Source organism: Agelaius tricolor, unplaced genomic scaffold, assembly GCF_023055355.1.
Source record: "Agelaius tricolor isolate 1412-34295 unplaced genomic scaffold, bAgeTri1.0.p SCAF_9, whole genome shotgun sequence".
NCBI lineage: Eukaryota > Metazoa > Chordata > Aves > Passeriformes > Icteridae > Agelaius > Agelaius tricolor.
In genome coordinates, this window is record NW_027269269.1 from 34,286,420 (window position 1) to 34,300,708 (window position 14,289).

Sequence of the window (14,289 nt, forward strand, 5' to 3'; positions counted from 1 at the left end):
GTAGAGTCCCTGTAGCTCTTCACATTTCACTGCTTCCCACCAGAGACTCATGAGTTGTGGACAGACTCCTGCCAGGACTCATGCAGCCAACTCCTGTTCAAGGCACACATCAGCATTTTGGGCAGACAGATGTTGATTATTAGCTGGAATCACAGAAGGTGCTGGACGAGTAGCAGTGCTTCCCTGATGAAGGAACACTGTATTTCCACTACCCATAAATGTGTACAAACCCACCTTAATCCTAGCCCCAATGTAGGCTGGAGCTATTTTTCCAGCTGCCTGCCATCTTTTGGGGAGAAGCATGAAAAAGAAGTGCAGTACCAGCTCTTCTGAGACAGGATTTGGAGCCATCAAGGCAGTCAGTTCTTCAGGCAAATCTTCTTGCCCAACCATTCACATTGGAAGCAATATTGATTTGATGAACAATAAGCCAAGGAGTTTTGGGGCTGGGAAGGCCACTGGGGTTTAAACCAGACTCATAAAGAAAACAAACACAAAGGAGCCATTGAAGAAGACACACAAGTTGAGAGATACAAATCAATTTTATTTTATAAAGACAGATGAGCTTTCCTGCAATTGCCAACATAGTTTAAATGTGTCATTTATTATGCGATATTCTGGTCTCGCTTATTTTAAATACCTGGTCAAGCAAGGATAAACCAATGCTGTTGTGCTTGCTATAAAAATATAGTGGGATCTGATATTCCAAAACTAATATGCTCAAAAATCTTAAGGATTTCTAATGAAGGATTAGATTGAGACTGCAATGAAATGCTTTCTTAATTTGAAGACAGTTGCAGACTTTTGAGTGCCACAGCTGTGCAGGAACTGAAAGGCTCTTGAAAACTGAACGTACACTGTGATCCATTATGTCACCATCAACCCTCCTGTTTGTTTCTCTTCCACTACACTATTTCCAGAGTAATTTACAGGGGGTGAAAAGAATAAACACCAAAAGGAGAAAGCTATGACACAGCTGCAGTCTGTACAACCCCCTTTTTGACAGCCACAAGGCTCCATGGTCAATGCTCCATCAGCCCTGTGATGCTGTCCCACCTCACACCACCTGCTACATGGAAAGTGGTAGAAGTGGAAGAGAAACACAGGGATAATTTAAGGCTAACTAAAAATAATCCACAGAAAGCCCATCTGAGCAGCTTTGTGCAACAGATGCAAAAATCAACCGTAGTGTTTAGCACATTACCAATTACAAGGGTTAAACAGGAACAGCAACACAACATTGGGGAGGAGAACTAGACTTCATTTGGTTTGTGCAACCTGAGAAATAAACAACTAATGGCAAAAAATGTCCCACTGATGCTGTACAAACCTAATTTCACATGTTGCTAAATTGTCATGTTCACCTACAAAACGCAGTGACTTCACAACTACTCTTTGGGTTGCTCTGAAAAGTCACCTTCACACACAAGCCAATGCTTTTCTGTTATACAGGAACACGAGTGTGTGCACAAACAGGCCTGTGCTGCCTTGAGTATGCCAGATCCCACCCCACATGGTGCAAAACTGACCTAAAGTTACTGAATTTCACCTGAAATTACACTGGTATCAGAAGATGGCACAGGGCCCACGACAGGATATTTTATGCTCATCACCACAAAGCGCTGTTCTTTCAGGTGTTTATTTCTCCCTCTCTAGGCCAAAGGACAGCAAGACTTTCCTACCCATTCCTTCCCAAAGATGATGGCAGTGCTTTGAGCTTCTGCAGCACTTCCTTTGGGGAAGCTTTCATGAGATTTGAACAGAGAAGCTAATCTGGGGGAGAAGATACTCATGGATGTGTCCAACTTTGTACCTGAAATCATGTTCAGTGTCTCAAAATCAAGGTCTCCAAGTGCTCCCATCTAGCACATCATCCTGGGACAGACCAAAGCCAGCAAATTGCTGCAGAGAGGCTCTATCCAACCACTCAACTGTGGACACAACCATTAAAAGCTAACTGAAGAAAGGTGAATATAGTTTAATGCAATCATTAAGGCGTTACCTGGAAAAATGCATATTCTAGAACAGTGCTATTATGTATACCGGTTCTCACAAACACGTCTTGTTTTGACAACAGAAAGCTGAGATTATACATATCCATATTTTTTAAAAGTTAATTTCAGCTAGCCTTACAGTGAAGTTAGGAAAAGACTAGGTTGTGGGCTCAAAAGAAAACATAAACCAGGGAGAGAAAAAAAAGCCAGACAAGGTGAAGTATTTTTATTCTGCTATATACTTTTATATTTCAGAGCTCACAACGGAGCTCAGATTCTTGGGTATACAATATAGAAAGCAAGAGCAATGAAATCCAAACTGAAATACATACCAGGAATCACAAAGCAGGCTGCAAATTGCTTTCTCATTAGTGCAGCTGAACACGTGGCAGTGGTAACCAACCCAACAGCAAACTGCACCTCCAGCAAACCACTGGAAGTTTCTTCTCTCAAAGTATAGATGGTTAAAAAAATAAAAATTCAGATGAATAACGTTAAGTGCCTCCTTTTTACAGAGGATGGAGCAATTCCACACATTTACCTAATTCCAAAGTGCTTCATTCCCAGTCTGGGTTTTTTGGAAGATGTCTGAAGTGACACAGGGCGCACTGTCCCCAGTGCACACCTTGGAGGGCAGCAGCTGAACCCCATGTTGGTACTGAGTTCATGAAGTCTCTACTAATGAGATCTGTGCCCAGCCTAAGTGGGGAATGGTCAGGCTGAGATTATTACACAGAACCTTAGAGGTGGTTTGCTCCTCAAAGTTTCCACTGGTAGGAAGAGCAAGTTTGGAGGAAAAGAGGAGTGGAAAAACACCCAAATGTCATTTCTGATTAACCAGGTGCAAGGAAAATGCAAAAAAATCACACAGGTGCTCATTCTCTGGCAAGTTCACACCGCCAAGTGAAGACTCCTCAGTGCAAACTAGAACTTCAAAGGCTACAGAGCACAGCCAAAATAAAGTTGTCCAATTGTAGCAAATTCATAGTATTTCTCTAATACTGACTACATTGCTCAAGCAAACACAGGAGTACATGGGAGAATGTAAAGACATCTTACCATAAAAATATATTAAATTAAAGGGTCTTTCTTCTGAAAAGATTAAAATAAATTTAACTCTAAATAATAATTAAGAACATAACAAACATTCATAGAAGGGGCTGATCAGCACTAGAAGTTGTTTTCAGAAAAGCCTTTATAAATGGATTCCAATGCCCTAGGGAAAAAAAAAAACCCACAAAACCTTCAACAGATTATAAATACCAGACAGAAAAGGACTTCAAGCAGAATGAAGTTACCGGGGCTGTGAATACACCATGATCCTGTGTTATTGTGCTCAAGTCCATTTGTCTAACACCATAGGAACAACTTTAAGCTTTTTTATTTTCATAATTAATATAAAGAATAAGTGCAATTTTATTTCTATTCCAGATCATTGATTTCACCTCAATGTCTGCCATCAAATCTCCGTGCGAGCTCACTTGTCCGAACTTTTCCGAGGTCTGCGGAAGCTGGACATGTTCTCATTCAGTGCACAGATCCTTCGAGAGAACTCCTCAAACTCCCCTAGGACTTGTTCATCACACTCAACCGCTACAGCATGTTCCACTGGGATGGAGGTAAAGTCTTCCAGCTGATCTCCTGTGCTGAACCCTGTTGCTTCCATACCCATGATCTCCTCTGCCTGCTCCACGGTGCAGCAAAGCACGGGGTTGAGTGGGGGCTGAAACTCACAGGGCTGCTTGTTGTTCATGGTGCCAGAGCACTCGCCAGGCAGAAACGCCCCATTTATTGCACTAGAATGTCCTAGGAAAGGTTCCTGCCTGTCTTGGGTATTGTTTAGTTTAGTTTCTCCATTTAAACTACTGCACAAGTCCTGGCCTTTTTTGGTATTTCTTTTGGAGGAGTCCATAGAGGTGTCCAAGGAAGAACATATGGGTCCAGGTTTTTTATCCAGCTCTCCCACACAGGCTGTGACAGCAACAGGCTGTGTTAAAGCAGAATTGTAACTAGGAGGAGGAGTTTTGTACTGTAGTCTCTCGCTTCCTGTGTTGGCTCGTTTTCGGAGTCCTTTATCTGGAGAAGGAAGCCCACTGGAAAAACCAATATCCAATCTACCGAAGCTAGAGCTCTGTCTCTTTGGAACAGGAATTGCACTGGATGTATGGTGTCGATCGCTGTAAAAGAAGGAAAGAACAGATCACACCATCAGGCACGCTCATGAGCAATACAGATGTTTAACCAAAGGCTGAAGCAATTGTTTTATCACAACTCCAGGCTCTGTTTGGCCAACAACTTCTATCCCAAAGTGCTAAAACCCCAAACATGCCATATGAACCACAGAAGACAGCCCAGGGAACAGCTGTAGTGAAAAACAGGTTCTGTAGGAACACTTACACAGCTCTATGGTTTGGCAAGCCAATGACCCAAGAAACCATCACATTATGCTAATTTGCACTGTTAACACCATTTTATAGGACTGAGCTGCACTTATGGAATATTACTGCTGACCATATATTTACGTATTTATGGCTTGTATTGGGTCATCATAAACTCTTCAAAAGTGAGTAATAACATCTGAATTCTCTATGAGCAAAGAATACAACAGCAGACTTCCCTGACAGCTGCACAAAGGAGAAAAACCACAACAACTTCACTATTTGCAGAGGGCTATTCTTGCCAGATCTTCTGCTTTTCTGTGCCAGTCATTCCAAAACTCTTTGGACAATTGCCAACCTCTATTTCTTAAGGAACATGAACCAATCAAGCATAATTTACAAATCTAACTTACCGTAGTACAGTTCTACAAGCTACTTTCACTGTCTCAAGCTCTGTAATTTATAAAATTACATTTTATAAATAAATAAATAAATAAAATAAATCCACTTTATGTCATCTCAGGTGTGTTATGAGAACTTTCCTTCGTCAGCTCAATATTTATCCAACTATAATCACCACCCTGTATATAAATAGCATGCTATACATGAACATAAACAGCTGGTTCATTTTCCTTCCAAATATTTAAAAAAAATAGTAAAAAACCCAGCTATTATTGATCTACTGAATATACAACTCTAAGATTCAACCACTGTCAGGATATCCTTCACAAACTTCATTTAAAAGAAACTCCTGCTCAAGGCCTGAAATGTTTTGTCTGGCACGGGAAAATCTTGTGTCATGGTTTACCAGATTGTTTGGGGTTTTTAGGTGGGGAGGGAGTCCATGGGCTGCGAGGGTGGTTCCCTGTGGGGATCTGGCACACCCAAACAGTTGGCTAGGTTTGAAGATTGACCCCCAGTTAAACCAGAAGAGCTGCATAGGCCTCTGTGAAAACATATTTAAGGACAGGTAAGCCCGTGAAAAGCTCTATTACTTCTGGCCTTGGAACAGGTAATTGGGAGCTGGCCAGGCCAGGCTCTGCTGTGATGCAGGCCCCTTCCCAGGAAGCCTGCCAGACCCTGTCCCTTCCCAGCAGGACCAAGCCACTTCCTGCAAACCCCACTGGTCCTTTTTTCTGGCAGCACTGCTGGGCCATGCCCTCGGGGCCCATCCCAATGCCAGGAGCAACCATGTGGCTGGGACCAGTGCTGGGAACAGCCCAAGGCTGGCAGCAGCCGTGTGGCTGGGACTGCCCGGCCGAAATCGGTGTGGCTGGGGCAGCACTGTGCTGCAGTGGCTATCTCAGCATGGCTTGCAATGAAGTTTGTTTGCTTGGCTGCTTTTAGCCAACCATGCTGCTGAGAGAAGGACAAAAGCAGCAGCAGCAGCTTTTCTTTTTTTTTTTTTTTTTTGATGCCTGTGATACATGTTATATAATAATTTGTGCTAAAGGAAATTAAAACCACAGCATCTTGTGTACCAAGCCAGTTTTGGGCAACAAGCAGTAATAGGCTACGTGATAAAGAATGGAGATTCAAACACCAGGAGGACACTGTCCACCAGGATGTATATTTCAAGGGATTTCTTTCCATCTGACAAGATCCCAGCAGGAGGCATTTGATAGGCATTGTTAGAAGTTCATCCCATAAAGTTTTCACCTGACAGGATTCCAGGAATTATCCACCGGTTCCGGGAAACAAGGTAGCAAGAAAGAAAAAACTACGATAATATGCTAAAATATGCTAAAGAAGAGCCCCCTTCCAGAGCCCAAAAGACTGTATAAAACAGATCCCTTTGAAATGACATTTTGGAGACCCACAGGGACTTTGGTGCAATAGAGGCCAAGTCCTAAGTCTCCCCGACCCTGATCGCCTGTCTCAGAGTCAATTTGCTTGTGGCTTTTTCCAAATTTATACTTTGATAATTTAATAAATTTCCTTAATTATTAAATTGGAGTATTCATTTATAACAGTGCCCCTCATGAAGAGAAGACACAGGATGGTGCCACCAGCTAGCATGACTCACACGGTGTCGGCGAAGACCCCGTGACCAACAGAGAGGCACGGTGAGTGATTCCCCCAATGAAGAGCCTGGATGAGATCAACCTTCCAGCACTGCAGAACTCTATACAAAACTGTTTCAGTTGATAAAGCTTGAGAACAAATGAACCTATGAAGACCAATTCTCTCCTGAATCAGGAAAAAGGAAAGGATGAAGACATGAGAGAAAACAACATGGGACACTGCAGTCAGTGAAGTCAAATCCTAGATGGGAGGAGACTGAGGAGATCCCTTAGTCTTGGGCTGAAATTCTCTTTTAAGGCTATGCTTAAGATATAACTGATACATCAGACTTAAATTTTTTCCCTGTAACTCTTGGAATGCATTGGGGGGATGTAGCATTCTAGCCACAGCCATGAGCAGAAGCACTTGTGTTGAAGTAAGCAGATGTTGAAGTAGGTTGAACAGAAAGAAATGAGAGAGATGAGAAACTTTGCCCCAGGAATAGAAGAAGAAAACCTCTGTTTCCTAGAGATGGCTGAAGAGAACTTTTGCTTTTATGCTATTACAGCTCATCCTTAGTACCCCATAAGTTGGCATGGCCCATGAAAACTGTGGGAAAACTACAAGGCATGGGAGAGACTTTCACACTGCAAACAGATTTTCCTTTCCCGGGTGGCTGATTCACTGTGACCCTAAAGCCAAAGAGAAATGTTTCTGGTGGAGAAGTCTCCATGGCATGGCAAGAGAGACTCCTATCCCTAAGAGAACTGAAGAAGAGGTGGCACACTGACTGAAAGTCCCAGGTTTTGTCTCTTTACATTGTCAGTGGGAGAGAAAAGAAGGTGTGGGGATAGGAGAAGTGTTGTGAAGGTTTATTCTAGTTACTTTTTTTTTTTTTTTTTTTTTAGATTCCGTGGTTGACATGACATGCACTGAAATGCATGTCATGAAACTTAAGGCTTCAAAACCAGGTTTTAAACTGCTGGAGAAATATGGGAGCAGAATTCAGAATTCTGTCCATTGCTACCAATAAATATGAATAGGATGGGTTGAGCTTCAGTCAGGAATAAATACAAGGATAACATCCCAAATCTGAGAATGGAGGAATGAAGTCAATAGTATGGTTTATCTGCTTATCAAATATTATCTAAGGCATCTAGATAGAAGTAAATATGTATAAAGGGTTTTGGAGATCAGTCATTCAAGAGTTCCACAGTCACTGGAGAAGAAAACTGAGAGAAGGGTGGTAATCCCCTATTTGAGAGCCAGTTATGATCCCTGGGAAAGTCATCTTCCCTGGATGCCTTTTCTTGATCACAGGGGCAACCTAGGCAACAATCTCAGGCTGAGTGACAAGTGTCTACAAGGCAGACATAAGAAGATAAATAGCTCTCTTTTAAGTAGAACAATGGTCATAGTCTTGCAGGCAAGTAAAACAAAACCATAAGGGCTCTGGATACAGTGGATTACATGTTTTTTCCTGTGCCATCACCTCCCTCCAGATGAGTGTGGGAAGTCATGTTGAGGTTTTAGTTCAAAAGTAACGTTTAGACAGAGGCACAGGGCTCAAAAACACATGGCTGCTATTAATACCTATGAAAACAAGCAGGTGATGGAGGGTGTCTATTCCATTTGTGTTTTCCTTGAGGCTGTACTGTTACTAGGATTCTCAGCATTCATATCAAGGTAAAGTCCAGAGAAAGAATCCCAGAAGGGTCTGGTTTGAAACCAACTTTCAAGACCATCTAGTTCCAATCCCCCTGCCATGGGCAGGGACACCTTCCACTAGACCAGGTTGCTCCAAGCCCCATCCAACGCAGCATTGAACACAGGCTCCCCACCTTCACAGGGAAGAATTGCTTCCTAATTTCTAAACTAAACCCACCCTCCATCAGTTTAAAGACATTGTCCCTTGACCTTTGAGCTTCACAGCTCATGAAATTAATAAAAATATATAAAGTATATAAAAAAAGAGAGTAATCTTAGAAAACTATCATCCAGTTACTCACACACTTTAGAGACTGTGAGGTATTGTCCCCAGTGAGAAGGGTTTGGCTTGCAGGAGCACAGCCCTTTACTCTAAGGCACAGCCTTGAGCTGAATTGCTCAGGTTGGGCTGATTCAGCTTCCAGCAACAATCCCTTGGCTGGTCTCCTGAGACACCAGACAGGTGTGGACATCTGTCCAAAAAGAATGGCCTGTGACTTGTGGAGTATAAGAACTGATTTGATTAACTGTCATTAGGGCCTGATGACTTTTAGTCTAGTGGATGACACTAGAACTGGTTACGCATATGGGAATGTACAGTTCCTGTCAGAAAGCAGGATTTCTAAATTATAAAAAAAAAAAGGCATTGAGAAGCCTCAGGTCACCAATTTCAATGTCTCAACTGTATCCAAATCTCAAAAGCCAATTCTAACAGTCTGACTTCAGCTCTAAGTTCTTCTGGCAGCAAAATGACAAAGTAGCTATTTTCTCCCAAAATACTAATTTTCGCTAGTTCCAAGTAGTCACTTTGAGCATTCTTAGCCTTAAGGTGGAAGACACAGACTCCCCACAGTAAACAGGTGAGATAAAGTGACTGAAGTAAGACACAAACATTTCTGAAATTATTTTCTTAGTGAACACATTCTGGTTGCAGTTTTGATAAAACGTTTCTTCGGTCAGAGTCACCTGTGATTATTCAATCTGTCTGCAAGTGGCTCAGAGAAACTGTAAAGCAATATGAGGGACAACATACAATTTACAGGCTCAAATATGTATCTTTTCCTCCACACAAAATGTTTCCTGTGAGGAACATTACTGGATCACAGCTGGACAAAATACTAAATTTTGATTGCCTGGCCAAAAGCCAAAATCTACAGCTACAGCTCTTTGCTATGAGAATGCTTTAAAAAAACCACAAAACCCTAAACATCATTTGATCTTTTTGTGTTGTAAACTATGACCTCATGGCAGTAAGAACACTAAATGAAGGTGGTTTAGTTGGTTTATAGCTATCTGAAATGCTTGAGGCTCCATGAGCAGTTCAGAGCCAATATCATGTCAACTGTGCTAAAAAGCAGTGATAGTTTCTCACCTTCTTAGAGATTACTGGTAAAATAATGTACAATAGCAATAGGAGGGCTGCCAATATGAAGTTAAGATGAAACTGCATCTTTTGGCAGCTAAAATGAAAATTTTAAAAAATGAAATCTCCATAAATCAAGCCACTGGAGTTTTTATAACTAAGAAGTTTTGGGCTCCTCTTGATTCTATCAGTATATTAATCAAGACATAGCCTCAAAACACAAATTTAAGCCTTGGCACTCATGTATTTTTGAGGAAAGCCTTTAAAAGCTTTCAAAAGGGCATCTCCCAGCCTACTGACAAGCCATTCAAAAGGAGTATCATATATTTGCCAGCATTAGATAAGTCTACTGTCTATTCACTAAGAAAAAATCTTCTTGCCGGACTGCTCAGGTTTGCAGCATGTTCTTTACTTTCTGTTAATCACAAATACTATCCCTCATAAGTTACAGTGTGAAAAAAGAAAAAAGCTGAAGAATAGGAGAGAAAATGAGTCAGAGTCTCTTGATTTAATGATTTAATGCAACCATAATCTAAAGAGCCTAATCTTGGGGAAAGTAAATCTAAACACACAAAAAGAAATAAAACTATTTTAATTAAAAATGTTAAAAATGGACTGGCTACATGAAAGTGGGGATTTGAAGGGGGCTTATGAAAGGAGAGCAACTTTTTAAAAGAGGGAGAGAGAAACAGAACAAGGGGGAATGGTTTTAAACTAAAAAGGGGAGATTGAGATCAGAGATTAGGAAGAAATTCTTGGCTGTGAGGATGGTGATGGCACAGGTTGCCCAGAGAAGCTGTGGCTGCCCCATCCCTGGAAGTGTTCAAGGCCAGGTTGGACAGGGCTTGGAGCAACCTGGTCTAGTGGAAGGTGTCTTGCCCTTGGTCAGGGAGTGGAACAACATGCCTTTAAGGTCCCTTCCAATCCAAACATTTCTATGATTCAGTCTCAAATGCTGAAATAAACTGCCTGCTCACAAGAAAAAGTATTTAAGACAAAATCTGCATAGGGCTTTTGCACCCACAAAAGCTAACCTAAAAAACTGAGCTACTTTTCTGGAAGCCAATGAAACTCCAAGACTAAAAAAGTAGAAACAGAGAGAGGTATTCCCAAAAGGAAACAAAAGATTTGGGGGACAAAAGTTAACACAGCAGAATATTGGTACCAGGAGAGGTATGAAGGTGGAAGCAGAGATTGCAGATCTGCAAGCTTGCTGCAATAAATCACACAAGCTGGGATGTGAAAAACATTTATTAATCATTTAAGTGTAATGCCTGAGAAACCAAGACAACACAAATCTCACCAGGCTCAGGGAACCAGCCACTAAACCTTGATGGACAAACACTGGACTCTGCAGACCTTCCAAAGGGCCACAGGCTAGACCACAGCTCCAGGCAAAACAGGAGAACTCACAGAAGATTGAAGCAGACACTTTACAGCCAGATTTGCTCTAATGAATAAATGAAACAAGTGAGCTCTTCTACAAAAGCCATGGAGGATTTTTTTGCGTTTGCTTTTAATCTAAAATGGTAATGATTATGGTGGTGACAGAACCTAAATTCAGAAAAACCCAGCTACAGTGCTCAGAAAGGAAACTGAAGACCAGCAAGAGAACCAAACAAATCAGGCAGTGCAAGTGAGTATGTGGATAAGAAAACCTCTTGTCTCCCTGCTCTTACCCTGCAAACAAAAAATAACCAAATAACCTGGAAATATTTTACTGACTACAGTTTGTGTCAGAGGGTATCACATGACTCACAGTAACCTGAAAACAAAAATTCCTTCAAATATTCCTTTTATCAGCTAGTGGATTGTCTGCTCGTTTCCATGTTAGTAATCAGGTATTATCCACAGGACAGTGGACATCTGTATTCTATCCAATTATCAAAGTCTAGCCAGTTTTCCCCTCAAAACAGACTCCCTGTAAAGCCTCATTTCCATTTATATTTTTAGGAAGTACTAAGAAGCATTGATTGGGATCATTAGTTTAAAAAAAATATAAGTTAAAATGAACAACTATTCATACAACTTCTGGACATGAGAAGGAAATGAGGCATAGACATCCATGAGGAGAAGGGAATGGGATACTCCAGAAGAACTATGCTTAATATTCCTATATGGAAATATTATCCAGCCAAAAAAATAAAAGTGCTTTGTTTTGTTAATGATTGTGCATCACCTATAGAAAACAACAACAGGATTGTATGGTGGCAAAATCTCCAAAGCATAACTAAAGTTTGCAGATCAGTTCCTCAGAGACAGCACATGCCAAAATGGAAGAACAGGTATCCACACTGAAAATAATTCCTATTTCATATGTTCCAGTGTCAACCCACTTCTGCTTATTCCAGACTGTAGTAGACAACCATGACCTGCACCCCTCCCACTCTACTGATGAGCAGAGAGAAATGCTACAGACATCACAGTCTGGCCCTTCATTTTCAGATTTTCTGAGGGGACCACACATCATCTGAGGATTTTTACACTACTGTGATGGATACCACATGAAAACTCACTGTGGTATTTTCCTAATGAAGAAGGCTTTTCTTTATGCATCTTGCTAGAGAAAAAACATAAGCAGGGAGAATCTTTTCAGCTGTTTCTGAAATTACTTACAGAATAAAGCTGCACAAGGGGCTGAGCTTCCTTTTCTCAGGACCCATTTACTTCCTCTGTTGGCTGAACTGAATTTCCATCAGGCAACACTTTTTACAGTATTGCTGAAAGAGGAAACTTTTCCTACTCCTATATTTGTTCTCCTTAGCCAAGGCTCCAAACAGCAACCTGGAGGTGGGGGTGTTCAGGCTGGAAGAAGAGAAGGCTCCAGATAACTTAAAGCCCCTGACAATGCCTGAAGAGGCTCCAAGTGAGCTGGAGATGGACTTTGGACAAGAGCCTAGAACAACAAGACAAGAGGGAATGGCTTTCCACTGCCAGAGGCAAGGGTTAGGTGGAATATTGGGAAAAATTCTTCTGTGTGAGGATGGCAAGGCCCTGGCACAGGTTGCCAGAGAAGCTGGGGCTGCCCCATCCCTGGATATGTTCAAGGCTTGGCTGGACGGAGCTTGGAGCAACTTGATCTACTGGGAGGTGTCCCTGCCCATGGCAAGGCGTGGGCACTGGATGATCTTTAAGGTCTTTCCAGCCCAAACCATTCTATGATTCCTGTGACCTGTTACAGTAGGATTCACACAAGTACTTTTCAACATCAAAATCAATTTTAAAAAGAGGAGAATGTAGGGAGATGAAACTGCTTTGCTCATGAGAGTTAAGAAGGCAGGAAAACAAAACCATTCTATGATTCTGTGATTAGATGAGAATGCAGGACAAAATAACTGCTTAAAGCAAGAGACTGCATGAGTGCACGCAATTCAGAGAGCATAAATTAAAACCATGTGATTACAAACCATCACTTGTTGAAATCCACTGGGTAGTAAACTGTTCTTCACATTTAGTGAAGTTCACCTCTGTTTAAGGAGAAGTGGTTGAGCCTCCTGCTCAAACAACTGCTGCAAGATAAACCTAAACTAACTTTAGCCTTAAAACACAGAAACCTGTCTGATTTGATTTTCTGCAGACAATCAAGAAGAAGATGAGTCTGAATCCTCCAGAGTGAATCAGAACAGAAGTACACGGGATTCCCATGGAAGATGCTATAACCTTCAGTTATTTATTAATGTAGCTCCTCATTTAGCAACAACAGTGAACATGCAACAGCTATGTTCATTAGCAGCAATTATACTACAGAGAGGTTGTGTTGCTTATCTTTTAGATTCCTGTGCAGCTCACTTGAATTACACAGTCAGGGACTGCCCAGGCTACAACTTGTTCTGCTTGAGCAGTTTGGTACAGAAGGTGCACCTGCTACCAAACATTAAATACAGTCTTATGACAACAGTTAATTCACCTCCCTCTAGTGAAGAACATTGTTTTTTCAAACAGGATTCCCTTACAACATCAATCTCTGAGAAGGGTTGTGGGCCCATCATATGGAAGAGCTTCTAAGAGCATAAGAAAACAGTAGAATGTTGTGGACAGTTAGAGAGTCTGTATTTTCGGAAGGTCATAATCTCACCAAGCATTCTCAGCTTGTGAAGAGGAGCTGCTTGTCTGAGACAAATCCTTACCTTCAATTTTTTTGTAGTACCCACCTCTTTCTTATAAATTACAAAAAATACTTACCACCTAACCATCAGTCCAAGCTCCATGAAGTTTTTCAGGTTAGGAAGAGTTTGCCTTAGATCTGGAGTACTCAGCCCATGCTGGTATCTAAGCTAAAAACCAGAAAAAAAAATCCTAAAATTAGCACAGCTTTCCAAATCCCAAAGAATACAACATCAGGGTCAGTTAAGTCACTAGGTTTTTAGAAAGTTTAGGATGATTATCCAGCAGTTCCAAGATATTTATTCCCCTTAAGAAAATGGTCTATTTACTACTTGTATTAGGAAACTCACCCAAGAACAGGGACAAAATAATCAGTCAACCTGACTCTTAAACCTCCTTACACTTTCTCCATTTACTATCTGCAACAGGAGAGCAGGTTCACAGCTTAATAAAAACACAGCCCTTATGGGAAGACACCAAATTCTGTCACAATGTTCTGTATTCATGAATTCCAAATATTTTTTGTGTGTACTTGTCAGTCTGTGTGTATCAGTGTAAACTGGAATCAGTAATGGAATTATTATAGATACATCAGTGAGTAAAAATACATATTGTCACACAACTGATCAATATCTGTGATCCTTAGACAGTTTATATCAGCATTTATTTACCTGTTATCAGTATCATAATTAAATCCAGCACCCAAATCAGATGCTACTTAGTGAAGGGAAAGGCTTTA

General features: G+C 41.2%; 1 protein-coding gene across 1 annotated transcript in view; it reads right to left on the reverse strand.

Moving 5' to 3' along the window:
- Positions 1-523: 523 nt before the first annotated feature.
- The window catches only part of UVRAG (UV radiation resistance associated), an 88,348-nt gene continuing 74,582 nt past the window's right edge, over positions 524-14,289 (reverse strand). The window contains exons 14-15 of the mRNA XM_071433645.1: positions 13,629-13,720; positions 524-4,171 (exon numbers count right to left, since the gene is read on the reverse strand). Coding sequence (XP_071289746.1) covers positions 3,472-4,171; positions 13,629-13,720 — 792 coding nt within the window. The 3' untranslated portion in view covers positions 524-3,471. The remainder of the gene's footprint in view (positions 4,172-13,628; positions 13,721-14,289) is intronic.